This window comes from Gallinula chloropus, assembly GCF_964237585.1.
Source record: "Gallinula chloropus genome assembly, chromosome: 15".
Classification (NCBI taxonomy): Eukaryota; Metazoa; Chordata; class Aves; order Gruiformes; family Rallidae; genus Gallinula; species Gallinula chloropus.
Window position 1 is genome coordinate 11,164,685 of NC_140100.1, and position 18,190 is coordinate 11,182,874.

General features: G+C 45.3%; 1 protein-coding gene across 1 annotated transcript in view; it reads right to left on the bottom strand.

Annotated features, from left to right (window-relative positions):
* Positions 1-1,305: 1,305 nt before the first annotated feature.
* Positions 1,306-18,190, bottom strand: part of VPS35L (VPS35 endosomal protein sorting factor like) — a 46,638-nt gene continuing 29,753 nt past the window's right edge. Inside the window, 5 exon segments of the mRNA XM_084271017.1 lie at positions 1,306-2,058; positions 2,597-2,743; positions 7,098-7,216; positions 8,830-8,995; positions 10,920-11,059. Of these exon segments, the coding sequence (XP_084127143.1) occupies positions 1,960-2,058; positions 2,597-2,743; positions 7,098-7,216; positions 8,830-8,995; positions 10,920-11,059 (671 nt within the window). The 3' untranslated portion in view covers positions 1,306-1,959.

Below are 18,190 nucleotides of genomic sequence, written 5' to 3' on the forward strand. Positions count from 1 at the left end.
TTTGGCTAAGGGCTCTCCTGTGTCCTGTGAGTGGCTGGGCCCCAGCTCTGGGTGGCCTGGCACCCTGCACTCCATAGTACCACACAAACACGTAGCTGGGGAAGAGCTGTCAGCGTTCTGTCCAGCAGCTGAACTCTGTCTGGCCTGCAGAGCTGGTGTACACAGATGAGGAGAGCTGTAATAAATAGAGTGCTTCAACTAATTAATTTTGCTCTACCATGGAAGCAAGCCAAAAGCAGCTGATTGGAGTGGTTATGTTAGCTTCTAAGCTAGATGTTTGGAGTGTGCTCCTGATAACCAACCAGAGCCTTCTGCTGCCTTTGAGCTATTTTTGCACTAATAAAACTAGCAGTAAAACATCTGAAAGCATTTCTCGTGGCAGTCCTGCACCAATATAGACAACAGAGTTAGACAAGGGGTAAAACGTGGGAGTGTGGGGCAGGGGGAGGGCTGGGACCTCTGTAGGGCTGTGCTAAGGGTTCCCTTGCACAGAACCAGGACCCCCCCGCCCTGGGCTCAGAGCTGTATGTTTGCCCCTCAGGGCAGTTACTGCCCCACAGAGCTGCACATTTGGGGGTGTAGAGAGCTCAGAGTTTAACCCCACTTACCCAGGTTGTGGTTTCTGTTTCAAAGCCCAACAGGAAGAATCCTCTATCTGCTGTTGAGAGTTGGCTTTGTGCAGCTGCAGCAAGGAGGGAGGCTAAATGGAAGCAGGACGTGATTACATGTGCAGTGCCAGCCTTTCTTTCACTGTCTGTGGGAGCTTTGAACAGAATTATTTAAGGAGACTTCATGCAACTTCTCTGTACTAAAGGTTGGAAAGGTTCAGTATTAAGTTGATGCCACTTCAAAGTATCTTGTATTCCCACAGACAGCGTGTAACCCAAGGGGGCCAGATCAGCTCTTCCCCACCTTAACACAAAATACCTGTTGTAGCTGTACCCTGCTTCACTGGGAGATGAAAAACCTGCCATGGGGATCGTTTCATAATTTGGGAGGTATTTATTACCAGCTTGCTACCTCCATAAATGCATGGTTCTAGCAAAACTGATTACTTGGCCTCAGCAAAATAAAACATCATTTTCCAAAAATGTACCTTAATATCCATGTAAGGATTTAGCTCATTAAAGCACTTGCCATTAAGTGAAAGCAGCAATACATGAGGGTCTCAGCACGGTCCCTTCCCGTGGGACAGAAGTGCTGAGCAGGAGATTTATCAGGTGTAACAGCACTATGCAGAGCTGAATCCCACAGGGGTAAGGTGAAACAGTTGTACACACAAAGAACCCCCCAGCACAAACAGAGGAACTGCCCGTTGTTTTATTCAGTGACACAGCATGCTCTGCAGGTGGTACTTTGCATACATTTCCATATTCCTTTGCAGACAGGGCTGAAAAGATTCCTCCCCTTTTCCAAAGCACCACTGAGCTAAAAGGAAAGCATCATGTCTGTGAAAATGTACTGTAGGAATGGGAAGAGGAACACTCTGGCCGTTCCGATACTGGAACTGACCAAACAAACCTTGGCAGCATCCCAAAGAAGAAAGATGACTTCAGTGTACTGCAATCCTGCTTTCTACAGAGGAGAAAGGCTGTCCTGCAAGTGGGAGAGCTCAGAGGCTGTGAATCGATCCGTGCAGGTTAGCTTCTTCCTTTGTTGCTGAAGTGACAACAGGTTGGATTTGGAAAGGCTTTTGCAACCACAGAGGTTCACAATACCCTTCACTGAGTCTGAATCAGTGTTTGAAGAATAGAATGGTAAAACTGGAACCAGAAATTCAGATTTAATTACGGCACTGAGCAGTGTTACCTGTGTGCAGGTAAACCTGTCCCACTATGAAAAATACAAATACACTGAACTCCTCCAGCCAAAACGTGGGTCTGGGATTTCTGGCCTCAGCCACACAGTCTCCTGCTCAGTCATCTCCTGGGAAGAGCTGTCTGTCTGTCTGGCTGTCCCTCAGGTCCGGGACTGCAGAGGAAGCCGCAGCGCCAGGTCTGTGAAGTGACTCATTTCGGGCTGTTTGCTTCGCCTCTTGATGTACTCCAGCGTTTTCACCTGGGCAGGAGAAGCATTTAGAGACTGTCAGCACCCTTGTCTGGCCTCACTGCACCGGCCATTGCTTAATGGACACAAATAAAGAGACTCCTGATGTTCCCCACGTCTACAGGGGAACTCGGATTTCTTGCTCCAGAGCTCGTACCCTGTAGCCCTTAAAGGCTCCAGCACGCCCACATGCCCAGCACACAGTTCCTCCAGCCAGTAGAAGTGCTGCTGCTCTTAAAGATGGGTTTCTATACTGAAAAAAAAGTTGTATCACCCACTGTTCCTGGGTTCTTTAACGTGTGAAATACACTCCACAGCAACAGAAAGATACAGACCACATGAAATAAGAGACCCTGCCTAATTCATTAAGAAGCATTAAAAAAAAAAAGTTGCTTTTTTTTTAAAAAGCTAATTTAACTTTTTTGGAGAGAGAGAGAGACTTGTAAAAACGATTAGGTTTATTCTGATCAAGAAAACATCACCTTTTCCCAAACAAGGAGGTGAAAAAGTCTTTGGGAACTAAGTTTTGTCTGTTATCTGTTTTCCTTACCATCGTCTTGGTGTCAGCAAAGCCGTGTTTCTGAGCCAGGTTCCAGAGGTTGACTGAAAGCTGGTTTAATTTGTTGTTTCTTAGATCCCCATGAGCTAAAATAGTGTTAAAGAAGTAGAGGGCCAACTGGCTCTGTCGCTTTAGGGTCTGTAATGAAAAAAGATTCCTGTATTACCATACAGCCATCCCAAAATATCCAGCAGAACCTCTCTGGGCCCTCCAAACTGTTTGAGGCCCAAGGGGTAGATTCTGTTACACAGAGCGACAGTCACACAACCACCATTCAAACTGCAACGAGCAGCGACCATCATGAATCCAGCTGCTGTGAATGAAGTGATTGAGCAAACTGCTGCATCTTGTCCCGCTTCGGCACAGCACAGTGTGCAGCTCTGACACCTTCTCAACTCAAGACTCCCTCTAATTGCACAGAAATCGCCCTCCCACAGACCAGCCCCACACGAGCATCACTGGTGACACTGTGTTTTTCAGAGACACCATGGTCACTGCTTGAGATTAACACAACTTCAGGCTTTTTCCAGCAGTCTATGCTGCTTTTATATATTTCACCAAAGACCCATTTTCCCAGCTATTCGTTACCAACATACTGGCACCGTATTTGCAGCTCCTCTCCCTAAAATTGCTGAGCAGGGACCTTGAGGAGAACCCTGGCTTCACGCCGTCTGCCATGGGGGAGCACCCTGCCCTTTGGCCTCTGTGGGGGAGTTGTAGGCTTAGCACAGGATTGTCTGGGCCCCACCAGGTGCTACTGCCCTGACATGGGGGTGTGGGAACAGAAGAAGTGATCAAAATGCTATTTTAGAGTCTGCCTGCTGCTACAAAGTGAGTTTTATAATGCTAAACGGCCTGAATTACTATTGGATGCATCTGAGACGTAGTGTTTGTTTAGACTGCTCTGCTGCAGCCATCCTTTGGATGTTGCTCAGGAAAGCACAGTTCCCTCATACACAGAAACTGCAGCAGCAGAGCAGTAATTAAACCAAAACTGGCAGTAATTAAAATAAAACCTAATACTTGTTCCCTCTGGGTTCAATACACGTGAGGGTAGCTGATACCCAGACACAAAGCTGCCCCTGCAAGAGGAGCCCAGCGATCTCTGCGGCTGCCGCTCTCCGGACACAACAGTGACGCCGCCTCTGCCCTTTCCCTAAGGGACTGAAACCAAATTCATTCCCCATCTCGCTGCCCACAGATGAGAGGTCAGATGCTGTTATCAAAGAAGTCACACAGGTTGAACCTTCAGTCCTCCAGAGGAACGGGGAAAAGGAGGAAGAAAGCCCTGCCATCACAGAACTAACCTGAGAGGGGATACGGTGTGCCCCAGCAGGAAGCATCAGGCTGCTGCACATGTGACCCACACAGCACATCTGTACAAGCAGAACACATCTGGCACATCCCAAACTCTGCACACACGTGCGCACATGCGATGCTCAGAGCTGCTCCAGGCCCCAGGAGAAGTTCCCTAAGCACAGAGTTAATTACATGAAACTACCAAAGCAACAGCTCCTCATCACTGGGGAGTGTGGGGCTGTGCTCCGTCCCAGCGAGAGGTATTATCCCTCTGCTCCGGCAGCAGCAACACAACAACTACAACTCCCAAAGACACAAACAGAGGAGGCAGTTACACTTCAGTGTCACCATAGCATTCCTCTTGCAGGATCAACGTCCTTCAGGTACAGGATCCAGCCAGCTTGGCCACACTGTGCTGCATCAGCCACGCAGCACACAGCCTTCCACCACGATGAACAGAGATCAACTGAAGTTTTTATAAATCTATATAAAATTTTTAAATCAGTTGCATTGAAAGGAGAAGCCTCAGGAGCATCCCCAGGAATTGCTTCCTACTGCTACTTGCTATAGAGGTCCAGTATCTGCCGTGTAGCAGATGGGAGGGAGGGCTGCCTAGGACACAGCAACACGTTCTTCGTGCTTTGGATCAGAAGTGCCAGTGGGATAAAACATACTCCATCTGGATATTGATCGTGGAGTAGCAAGAGACAAGGTATTTACACTGCTAAGAAACCCAGAGGACAAGATTAGTCTCCCCACACACACGTGAAGGCAGGAGGGCTCTCTGGTACACCCTCATAGAATCACAGACTAGTCTGGATTGGAAGGGACCCCAAGGATCACAGAGGTCCAACCCCCTGCCACAGGCAGGGACACCAACCTCCAGGCCTGGAGCTACACAAGGTTGCCCAGGGCCCCATCCAACCCGGCCTTGAACACCTCCAGAGATGGGGCACCCACCCCCTCTCTGGGCAGCCTGTTCCAGCCCCTCACCACACTCTCTGGAAAGAGCTTCCCCCTAATATCCAATTTAAACCTTCCTTCCTTTAGCTTTAATCCACCCCCCTTGTCCTGCCATTCAAGTTGATTCCCCTCCTATTTATAGTACCTTTCAGGTACTAGACACAGCTCTAACTAACTTCACAGAACAGTCCAGATCTGCACCTTCCCATTCAAGCCCTGGAACAGAAGCGAAGCGGCCTCGCAGGCTGCAGACGCCCAGCTGTGTGAACACATGATGCTCCCACCAAGCTGCCATTGTGCTGAAAGCATTTCATTGTGAGGAAAAAACCCAACATTTTCCTTTTTGGTTTTTAAAGGAAATGAACCGATACAAACAGAGGCTCATCAGAGGCTTGTTCACTGCAATGAGCAGCAAGCAGCTGAATAATGAAAGGTCACCAGCACTGAAGCAATCCCAGCACCACAGGGATCTTGTGATCAGTGTGACTTCAACACTAACACGGGTCTCTGGCAAAATTCTCACCAGCTCTTTCCTCAGTGACAGCAGCCGCCTCAAAAACTCATTCTTACACAGCAATTCTTATCTAAAGTGGTCAAGGCAGCAAAATAAACACCCCCACTCTCTGGAAATAAGGATGGGCAGAGGAGTAAGCCCAAGGTCGCAGAGGCAAAGACAGGGCAAGGACCCATATGCATGCTGCTGAGCTTTAGATCTAGTTTTCTATGCAGCAACTGCTTCAGTGAAGGAACACGGGATCTCCTTACTCAGGAGTATTAAGCTTGAAAGCAGAGAGGAAAAAAGCCTTTCAGAAATCGCAGATTTCAAGCCCTACACAAACATTCCCACCCATGTACTCCACACAGGAGTCAGATGCAAAAAAAGCCTCAATACACAACCCACAGTCTTGAAACTCCATTAAAAATATCCTTCTGATACCTGCCTGAGCAGTCTTAGTCACGCACGAACGGGTGTTTGCTGCTGCTATTGTTGTGGAGAAGCGCTGTTCTTCACTGTGGTGATGTGTGCAGGGATGCAGAGGCACAGGAGCAAAGGGTTTATTCATCTCACTGCTCTACAATTGCTCAAGCAAGGATAAACAGGATAGCAAAAGGCAGAGAAAAGGCTAAACTTAGCCCAGCATCCCCCAAATAACACAATCTGTGTTAGCAAAGGCTACAGGCTACTGAGCAAACCTCCACCAAACTAATCGGGCCCTGCCCCCCCATTCCAGTCCACAAGCTGTGGGGGGGCTCTGTCTCAGACACAGGTAGGTCAGTCCCCCACCTCTCACATCCCATCCGTTCAGCTGCACCTCTCGGAGCTGCTGAACTCCATCCAAAAAATCCAGTAAGCTGCCTAGTGTTCTCTTTATTTTACATTGGGCAATCACAGCTCTGTACTAAAACAAAGGAAACACCTTTTCCCTCCCTCCACACCACTCTCCTGACTGCTGGGATGTGTCTGGAACACAAAGCTTCTACAAATTAGAGGTGGTTTCCATTGTACGTTACCCAGTGACAGACTGTGAGCTCTCACACTAGACATTTCAGGCTACTGCTCACTTTGCTTGCAAGAAAATAGGGTGATTTACAGGGAGAGAAAGGTGACAGCCAGGAGTACACAATAGGAAAGACAGATGAGTGTTTAGGGTTATCTATGCTGAGATCAAAGGAGTGACTGTGGCACCATCTCCAGTTCCACAGCTTAGGCCAGTAACTGCAATACCAGCAGCTCATTATAGGCACACAAGGAAAAAGTTATCCCACACTGAGCATTGTACAACCAGACTACATCAGGACTAGAGAGGGATAACTCAGAGCTAAGCAGCCAAGTCCAACCTCCCCATCCTGCTGTGCAGCCACCACTGTGCACTGCAGCAGAACCACATCCTTTGGGGTGCTGCCCCAGTCGAGCGGCCTGGAGCAGCTTCACCTCCCCAAAGATTCTTTCAGACCATCCATGTACAGCAGAGCTCAGCCTGTACCTCTACCCTGCATCTTAAGCATGTATTGTAATTGCTATACAATCTCTGTCACATCGTTAGGTCTTTCTGCCACAAGCCTGCCACCATGACTGACTCCCTGTTTAAGTACAATTACCTCACGTCCTCATTACCTCAAGGTTCCAGGAGCTTCCTAAGAGACCAATGCCTGGTGAAGAAGGTGGCCTGTTTATTTAACCCTGAATTAATTTTGGTTGTGCACCGCATCAAGCAGAGTAAGAACATACCTCCTCTTTTCCAAGGGTTTTCAGATGATCCAGGATCTGTGCTATCACTGTTTCACAGAGTTTATTAATTTCAGCCAGGAACTTGGAGTCTCCACCATAGAGGGCATCATTGGAGTCAACTGCAGAGATGAATTCAAGCTTAGGTCTGGCTGGAGAGCTAAGCATCTGTTTGCCACTGAAAACACCAGCTATTTACAGCAGATCAGATTTGGAAGTTACAGACTGACCCTCCTCCATGAAACACAGACAGAACACCCTTGTTTAAGTGCCAACACATCCCCTGGATAAGAGCAAAACACTGAAAACAATCACCTAGCTTAAAGCCAGTCCTGCATGCCTGGATGCAGCCAGGTTCAAAACACCTGCTAGACCTAAACACAAAGCAACATACTGTGTCTATTTTCCCTTTTTCCAGGGATACAGACGCCCTGCTCCTGCTGGTTCAAAAAGTATGGGCATCCCCTTCAAGGGCAGCAAGACTGGGCCAAACTGTTTGTGCTTTACTTAGTGAAAGCAGTAAGACTTCTGCAGAAAATGGCATTTAAATCTTTTCTTTCTTAAAAAGAAAACCTCAACTCCCTCGGAGTCACAGAGAGAAATTCAGAAAAGTGTCTTCTCAACTTCAGGAGGGAGAGAGATCTTCTAAGTTTTTACAGTTTATATAGTTCTGATTTTAAATATGTGTTTTGGCCTCATTTATTTATGATGTTTTACTAAGTTACAAGAAGTAGGTAAGTTTAAGTGTATTCTGGGTAAATCAGAGAGCACACAAGATAAAAGGGGACCCCCCCATTCTCAAGTAAACTTCATTTTAAGAGGCTTAAAATACATGGTCCACTTAAGAAAAAAACATCATCCAACTACAGAGGAAATGTCCCATTTGGGGATTATGACATTATTTCAGTCATATAAAAATGGAATGAAAGAGAAAGCAGCTAAACCATGTTTCCTTACAGAAATCACTGTACATGTTGCTAACCACAAGAGATGCACCTCTCATGGCTGGTAACTGAAAAACTATTCACCAGAAGAATGCAGAATAGATTCCAGCCTGCTGCTCTGTGAAAGCCCTCTGCAGCTAAAGACGAGCCAAACCAGCTTGGCTTCTCCACCTATCTTCTAGTATGCTTTAGGAGAGCCTCTTCATACTTTACCTGGATTTATCAACCTCTCCATGATCAGAAGGCAACCATTCAATTTTAAAGTAGTCAAAGCATTTTATAAAATACAAACTCTTTAGAAATGTTTTTCTAGCTATTCTGAAGACTGCTGACCACCACAAATTCCAAAGCTGAAAGTCTGCCTTCAAAGCAGCATATACATCAGTTAAACAATGAAGAGTGGGCATTACATCCTGGAAACTGGAGCTGTTAATAAAGGTGAATGAAACACCAACAATAAGTAAAATCAAGCTGATACTTCAGACTAAAAGAAAACCCTCCCTACGTACAAAGTTCTAATATTCACTTGGAAGGTTCACAGCTCTAAGTATTGGCATCAACACCAACACCACCACATGAAGGAAACCCCTCTGCCCAGGTGTGGTGTACAGATCTGACCATCTATCTGCGTGGCAGCACCTCCCATGATTAATTAAGTTACAGTATCTGGATGTGCCAAGGGGAAGAGTCCATTCCTTTAGGACTGACTACCCCAACCTTCATTAAATAGGTACAGTGAGAGCACCACACTACAAATCACAAGCACCCAGAGCCACCCATACACCTATTACCTTTATCTACATGGTAGATATATGCTTCTTGAGTCATTGCAGACAGCAGATGCAAAACATTGGTATAAATCCTGATTTTGTCATCGCTGTTATCCTCCCAGGTGTAATCCTGGATCACGTTCAGTAACCCCCGCACGAGGAACAACACCCCTTGTTCTGGATGGTCCTACAGGAAAGGAAAAAGGGAAGTCAAGAACCACACCACAGCCTCCCCAAACCAGAAATGGGATGATTTGCCATTGTGTTCAGGTGTTTCAAGTCACAATATTAGCCCTATAAAAGCAAAAACTGCAATACAATTAAAGCTGAGTGTTGGGGAAGGCATTCCTGAAGTCTGCTTCCTGCATATCCCCTACAAAATTTGGTCTGGCTTTGTTCTAAATCCTTCCTTCCATTTGACCCACACTCACAAACCTGACCCAGGCACCTCCACGGACACACTGACATGCTTTGCTGTCCGGTCACTGGGCAGCAGTACAGAATTAACTGCCAGCTTCCTAACAGCTAAGCCTCTATGGCTAAATACACTGGGCAGGTCTGTATTAAAATAATGCCAGTGAGCTATAGAAACAGGTACATTACTCATAGGGGCTTCAGAAGAACACCTACACTGGGAAGTCAGAGTTACAATCCAGAGTCTTTTAACAGGGAAGGAACAGAACTGTAAGGACAAGTGCTTTCCAACTCTGAGTTACTGCAAGCAGGGTCAGTACTGCACCCAGCTTATTTCGAGCTGGCAGTTGGTGCAACAATGCCAACACAGGCAGGACAAGTCACAGCCCACTGGGGATGTTTCCTTCTTATCATGGGTGCTGTAAACAGGGGAAATCCCAATGGACACTGATTTCTGAACCCCGGTTAATTCATTGCAAGGTCTCACCCATCACTGAATAGGAGAGGAAGGCTCCCTCCTGCTATCACCTGTCCATGAGGTGTTGGAGCATCTAAATCTGATACAGCCATCCTGCAAACCCCTTAGTTCTGTGCTTGCTGGGCAGCGGTGCCACGCCACAGCAGTGCCAGCATTGCCCTTCCAAGCACACAGCACCTCCACACTGCCCCAGGCGTGTGGCTTGGGAGAGCCTTCCACTGGAAAAAGGAGAATGCACTGCTCTGAGTGTGAGGGCTTGGGCTGCTTCACCAAACACAGTCAAAGAAAAGAGGGAGGACACCACAAGGCATGTTCTGGGGAGGAGGAACAACCTACTTTCTCCAAGAACAAATGAATAAAGCCTCAAACTTTTTCCTTTTTTTCTTTTTTTAAAAACCCCAAGCCATTATTAACTAAGCCAACTCCTGCTGGGAAGAAGAATCTTCTCAGAGGGGGGCAGAGGTTAACAGAGGGAGGTAAAATCTTCAAGCATTACATTTCCAGTGCAGTGAAATCCTGAGAGTCAGCAGCCTGGCTTGCTTCTCCAAGGTCAACAAAATACCTTCGCTATCTAAGTTTTATCTCAGGTCTTCCAGATTAGTTTGCAATTTCCCTCACCCTTTAGCTACAGCTAAATACATGGGAAGGAAAAGGACAGATATATCTGTATTTAAACTTGACAACTGGTTAAAAAATTGGATGGGTGTAGAATGGTCATATGTTGTGAAATATTAGTTAGAAGAGGAAGGTTATGCCACCCACATGTCCTCATGACTGTTTTCTGTCCAAGGATGAGGCAACCTATAGCAAAGGAACTAACTGCAACCAATAGAAACTAGACCTCACTGTTTTTCCCTCCTCAGGTATTAAATTTTACCAGTGCCCAGCTAAAATCGCCCTTTTCTGCAAGGATCTGTTAAAACAATGAATGATGTTTGCACAGTTAAATGGTGGTGAGATTAACACTCTACCCCAAATCCAGGTAAGCATAAGGAGATACTGAGGCAGGCAATGCTGTACCTCCACCTCCAGACAATTACCCAACCTCCCCATTTCACATCAGGGTGAGCAAATTTTGCACACAAAGAATAAACCAGCTTGTGGAAAACCAACCACTGCATCTCCTGCTCCCAAAAGCCCAGTCTACTCTCAACTTTTAAATAGGAAAGTCAAAATATCTACTAGCTATATACTCCATGCTAATTCAGACACAACTTACTGGAACAACTAGTAACGTGGAGAAGAAGTTACAGAGGAATTCCAGGAGGAAGGCATCGGAAGGTCGCATCTTTCCATCCACACTGATCATTTTTGGCACTTCAGGAACAAGGCTCACTGCAGCTTTGAAGAAAGCATCAGCTACAAAAAGAAACAAAACTGTTGCTGCATCACCAGTCCCACCAGGCTGAGAGTCACATCCATACCAGTCCCACCAGGCTGAGTCTCACATCTGTGATTCAATCGCTGCTTCTACGTTGTTTCAGTCGGGCTACAGAAGAGGAACTTACCCCAAAGAAAGTCCAAAGATTCAGCAGTCAAAGCCCAAGAGAAGTTTCCACAGCACTTGAGACTGAGCTTGTAATTCTTCCCCTCTGCTCACTGAGGGGACACCACTGTTTCCAATACATCACATATATAATAAAACCCCACACAATTAAAAACTGACTAATTGAAAGGAAGGGGGGTGGGGGGTGGGGAAGAGAGGCATTAGATCACACCACCTTGTTCAGAGACATTCACAAACGGCTGGTAAAGTTACCAGGAAGCACAGACAGCTTCACTTGTGTATTTACAGGTGTGATAAGTAAACTACGAGTACAGAACCAGAACCTGGAGTACTGCTGGGCACCCTAATAAACTGATTCTTTCCAAGATTGACACCACTGCAATTACAGAAGCCATCTGCCATTATGGCCTTGGCAAGATAGTTATCCAGAGATTTTTTCTAGTTCTTTAACATGTCTCTTAGCATACAAAACCAAACCAGAAAACCTCACTAGAACATCTATTCCTCAATTTAATATTCACAAATTAAAACCTACATTTTCCCTCTTACCCTAGAAGACCTCCTGTATATGCTAAGAGTACACACACAAAAAAATAAATCTAATAAATCACCAGCAACATTCTTCAGCACTTTCCTGGCTACATTTCCAAACACCCAAGTATCCACAGCCCATCCAAGCTGCTAAGCTATACAGTTCAAAGCATCCTTCAGAATTCATACCATATCTTCATTTTACAGGCAAGGAGACTGAGGTTGTGAAATGCAATTTCAGCCAAGAGAAGAAGAGGGCTCTTGGTGAAAGGCAGGAGGTGCTACCCAGCTGGGATGGAGGCACTGCTGCAGGCATGCACAAGCATTTCCAGGAGTGCAGCTTGCTCTGGAAAAATTCATTTGAGCACATGGGACTCCAAGCAAATTTGCTAAATATAGTACCAACTGATATCTAATTTAAGCTTATGAGGAATACCAGAGAAACATGTGCTTTGGAAAAGCTGGAATTCTTCTAACTCTTGTTTCTTTTCAGCACACGAGCTCTCAAGCCCTTCCCAACTTTTCTGCGCCCAGAACGCAGAGCCCTGGAGGCAACATCAGTCTTTTGTTCTGCACATTTATTGAGGTGAAAGAATGGGGGTTTATTTATTGCAAACATCTAAGTTTACACAGCCAACCCAAAGGAAGGCAAGTAATCTTTCTCTGAGCTTTACTAGAGGAAGGAAAGCAGCAGCAGATGTCTGTTCTAGCACAAGTCAATCAATCCCTGTCTCCTCCACAGCTGTCTTTGTAGGGAAAAAAAGCACATGCCCCACATCACCATGTAACCAAAATATGTGGCCAGACAAATGAAAAGTGTGTCTCAGAAAACAGTCTGGATGCCAAAGTGCCTACGGCTGTGCAGAGACACTCCTGCTTCCTGGAGTGCTTCCCTAAGGGGACAGGAGGGATCTCTGCAGCAATCCATCCATCTCCACAGCGAGAGGAGCTGCAAAGTACCTCACCTTAATTCACTGTCTGCTCCCTGCAATCATAGACATCTCTCCACAAGCACAAACCCAACGCCTCTTCCCCATGAGTAACTGTGATTGGCTTTGATTTGCTTCTCCTGACCTCCCCCCCATGCTGCAAGGAGAGCTGCCTTCATCCCCATCAGCTGAGCATCACCAGAGCAGAGCTCCCTGGCAAGACCAGCTGTGAGAGCAGCTCCTCCTCCAGGTTCTGCTGCCAGGAGCAAGGAGAGACCTGACCACGCCAGACAGCCCGCTGAGCATCCATCACACACTCAGAGTTCAGAGGAAAAGCTCACTAAATAAGGTGTCACAGAAGCACTGACTGTTTTCTTAAGTATTTAATTCTGAATTACACCAGCTATGAGGTTATGCAACAGTGCTTTATCTTTTAAAAGTCAATGTGCCATGCTGTTACTGTAGAGACGCTTCAAGAGAAAACCACACACCCACTTTTCCTGGCTTCCAAAGGTATAAGGAACTGCTGTAAAAGCACCAATAACCACAATGATGTGAAGCTCTTGATTTAAAAAAGATGAAAGGCAGCTTCTTCCAGTGAAGGATGCTATTTCCTTATCTGCCCCAAGTACAATACTGCTTCTAGAGTGAGCCTGCTTTAAGCTGGATAAGGGGAGAGCAGCCTGCACATTGCTACAAATCATCATGATAAAGTCTTCCCAGACTGCTGTTAATATCTTGTGCAGTGCTCGAACGTGACATACTTCATGCTTCGCTAAATTTACCCTCTCACAGCAGCTCCTTCACTTGGGTTGACCATAATCCTGTAAATCTTTCCCACTCTGACCTTCAGGCTATGAAAGCTGGCAGCCTTGAGCACGTCCACTAACACTCCTCTACAGAAAACCAAAGTGAAATTGGTGTTAAACGTTCTGCTATTGTCAATATTCATGACGATATGCACATACACACATTTCATTACTCATTCACACAGCTATATGGACCTCCACATATTTTCTAGTATTTGTAGTATTAATACATGTATATATACACAAATATTTGATGCATATATACATCAACCTCTCTGCATATTAAAATTTAGCTTAAATTGCACTTGCTCCAATCTGTGATCAATTAAATTGTACTAACTTAAGATTTCAGGCAGGCAAAAAACCAAGGAAGGACAAAGCCATTAGAGATGGGCAAACAATTAAGCTCCTTCAGTCCACCTCCAAAGAGCAAAAGGGAGTGAGTCTGACATACCTCCACTGACTATTTTTAATCAGGGATCCAGTTACACAAGGCTAAGCCCCCCCAAAGGACAGAACTGGGGACCATACGCAGTCCTCACATTCCACATCACCTTCGTGTCCTACAACACTGTCAAGTGTATTTTAATGCTTCCCAATCTGACAGACACTGGAAATTCAATGAAGCCTTGTACTCCAGTGCAAAGAATTAAATGTGAAGCAAGCGTGGGGTCTTGTTGCCTCCCCTCTTTTTGTCATAAACTAAATTCATGCATTACTCTTAACAACCAAGCACTGCAAACATTTGCTACTCCTCTTCCTCACCTCAGTGAGCTGCTGTGAGAGTCCTGCCATGCTACTGAAATGTGGGTTTCCCTGAGCTCCTGAATATTATCAGTCTTAAAACCCTCTAAACATCACTTCCAGCCCAGAATACAGGAAGTTATTTGATGTCCCAAAGATGACAGAACACCACGAAGGCACCGCTGTCTGGTGGAGCACACTATGTTGGCTCATACCATTTCATACTAATTCCTGCTAAGGATTTACCGCAGATAAGAAAGGTAATTATGTGGATGAAGCTTGCTAGTGCTAGCTTTAGGATTACAGATCGTTAGCAAGGCTTTAGGACTTCCACCCAAAGGCATACAGAGGAGTAAGAGGAAGGGATGAGTCAGAGGGAAATCATAAAGTATGAGTAACAACACTAGAGACAAGACACTTCATTCTCAAGCTGTAATCAGTAAATGCAACACATACCACTTAACTCCCCCGCCCCCCAAAACACCCCAACCACAAATTTCAGCCCTCCTCTCTAAAGTCCATGCAATCAGTAATACTGGAAAGTTTGAAATAACACATGCTGTAGTTAAATACTGTGGTTTCTCCTGGATATATGAGGTGGGGAATTGAAATAATTGAAAATAATCAACTGAACAGACACATGGAAAAACAGGATACAACACTGAAGAGTCAGCACGGGTTTTGCAGAGAGAAATCATTCCTCAGAAGTCTCTCAAGTTTTCCAAAGAAACAGCAAGTTAGTGTTTAAAAGTGATGTGGCCAACCCAAAGACTTAAGATTTTTAAAAAACATTTACCCATGTCCCTCATACAAAAGGCCCTTAGGAAAGCTAAGCTGAGGAAAGACAAGGAGTAAAGTCCTCCTGAGGATTCGCAGCTTCATAAAGGAGGGGGTGGGAAAGGAGCAGGAATAGGCAGTTTTCACAGTGTAGTGAAATGACCACCACGTTCCTTAAGGTTCTGCAGCAAGACATGTCCTGACAATGAGCTGGGAGGTGACAGTGTTTGCAGACTGGTCTGGAACGTGACTGCAGAGCACCACAGATGGACCTCACCATTCCGAGCGATAAAGCAGCAGATGAAATCTAATCTTAGTAAGGCACGTGGGGAAAGGAACAGCCCTTGCTGTAACTATAGGAAGAGAAGCTCTCAATGGGCTATTTACGCTCATGAAAGATTTCTGGAGACATTATAGATGGTTTCCTGAAAACTTCATCCTAAACAGCTGTCCACAGGCAAGGCAATGATAAGAATCATGAGGACAGTCATGGAAACTGAGGTGTCACTATCATTAATACAGCTGCTGTGCATTTACACCTGGAATGCAGTCCTGATTCCCACTGCCAAAAGGATAAATGGAAGATTAAGATGTGCTAAGGCATGGAGCTGTTTCCTTCTGAGAAAAAGCCATGCTGACACACGTTCTTCAGGAACTTATCAACTAAATTTATCAATTCAGCATGAAGAAAATGCACCAAGAATAACTGATTTATTCACAGCATCAGTAGTAGATCAGCTGTATGCACTGAAACACTTAAAAACTAAACAGAACTAAATCCCTAAGCAGTAGATTTCCAAGGAGCAGGTAACAGTGGAACTCACTGCCACATTACAAAGGCCAAAAAAGTAAAAATGGATTAAAAAATTACATTCCTAAGGATCGGTCCATCTGTTTTATTAAATTCCCTGGTCCATGTGCAACCTTTGTTGAAGGATGTATTTAGACTGCCTGCAGCTGGAAGCTCATCAGCATCATTCTCCATTATTGTTTCCTGTGTGCTGCCTTAGTAGATGCTGCTAGACACTTCCAAAAACAGGTCATGGGCTAGACAGGCTCAAGGAGCTGACAAACTGATATGAAATGCTAGTCTGAAAAGCTTACAGAGACAGAGATGTCACCTCTCTCACATCGTATGGAAAAGCTATTGGCTGGGATAGAGAGGGGCACACTGAAAAGCTCAGTGAACAGGAGAAGTTTCCAGCTGTGGAAATCCCAGGTAACAGTACAAGTCCTAATTCTGTTCAATAAAGCAATATTTAGTATTACTAGTAAGGAAAACAGCATCACATCAGTTTCTCCTACAGCTACTTTGCTGCCTTCAAGGAAAACAAAGACAGCATTTACAGATCTCACCAGAGAAGCACAAGCCAAGAAGTCCCAAGATCTGTAACTGAGAAAAATTCTTCAGGTTATTCCTCACAATTATTTACCTTAAATTGTCTCTATCTATATTCATCAGATCTGAAAAGACTTGAGGAGACTAAGAAGGAATACTAAAAATTGTTATCTGATGCTACTTAGAAGATACAGTAAAACTTAATTACCAGATATTCCATACCAAAGTGTGGCTGAAGCCTGTCTTATTTAGAGAACATTCATGGAAAGGTAACATTTTTTGAGGCAGAAATGGAATTCCTTTCATAATGTACTAGTGAAGCTGTGTTTCAGCTACATTTGAAGAACACAAGTACATTGAGCACTGCACGTTTCAGGATTGGTTTTGTTTAGCAAACACAGATTTTCAGACCTGCATCAGTTAATTTGGGGCACAAAGACTCTGTATTTTTACCAAGTTTTATGCTTGGTGATATCCCAGTGACCTCAGTCATGCAGAGCCAGCTGTTACTTGTGAAGCTGTTACTCAGCATGTTGCTTGTGAAGCCAGGCAAGGCCTTCACAGCCTTTAACATGAAAATGCTGCTCACCACACGTTACCACAAAGTTGCATCATCTCTACCCACCTGCTGCATGCCACGACCAACAATTAAAACATCCTGCTGTCTGTTCTTTGACAGGCAAAAGCAGCATTTCCACAGGGAGGAAACACATGCAATTAAAATAACACCTCCAAAGCCCAGAATGACACAGTGGAGCATGTGTTTCATCTCCATTTAAGCCAAGCACTCCCCCTGACACCAGGCATGACTGATGAGGATTTATTGTTCGATGTTCTGTGCCTCAGCTGAAGAAAAATGAAAAGCACATCTCTCAAATCTAGCCCTCCTTTCTGAGGGGGGCTTGTAAAAAGCTTTCTAGAGGCACAAACTATGCATCCAGGACAAAATCACCTAAAACATCCTGAATCTAAGGAGAGATGCCTCTTGGGAGGCACCTCTTGGGAGCTGGAGACAGAGGAGACAACAGTGGCATTCAGTGCAGGTTGGACAGTGTACCTGGACAGACACCTGTCAGGACTTTCCATGAGCCTATAAAGTCATGTTTCTGACCCAGTTTCACTATATTTATGAAAATCTATTCTGAGACAAACTACAATCACAGTTTGCTAGCAGTGAAGTCTTCAGGCGAGTTCCAACAAGCACCACACAGCTGCTCTGACTAACGGCGGCAAATCCCGGCCGACAAGGCCCCATCTGACAGGGGAAGTGGAGCAGCGAGCCCCAAGGGCCTCTCACCTCTGCCCCAAGGGATGGGGAATGGGTCAGGACCCGAACTCCTCTGCCTACAAGCAGATTCACTGCAGCTCTCCAGCTGCTGGGAGCTTTTCACTGCAATCCTCAGATCAGCAAATGGTATTTGTGTTCGGAGCCACACATCCCCTTTACAAAGAGAAAAGCTGTTAAATTCCCCTTCTCACCCCTCAACAGGCAATTTTACTCAGTTTTCAAATCAGATCCATCGGCAATTTAGAGAAATCTTCCCATTGCCAACTGCAATCTACCCTGTGAAATTCAATTTTTAAGCAAAAAGCCACCTCACTGAAAGAGCCAGACTCCCTGTAGGACAAAATAATATCAGGAAAAAGTGATTCAAGAATTTAACTTGCTAAAAACAACAGCTGGAATCTTTAAGGAGAAACTGTGCACACATGCCCACACACATGCCCTGCTGCCAACTGAGCTATTGGATCAGGTACATTACCTTTCAGTTTTAGTTCTCTTCCCAATTCTAAACTGATTAAGCTAATTCCAATCAGCATGAAATAAAGGTTACACACAGGGCACAATTTCAC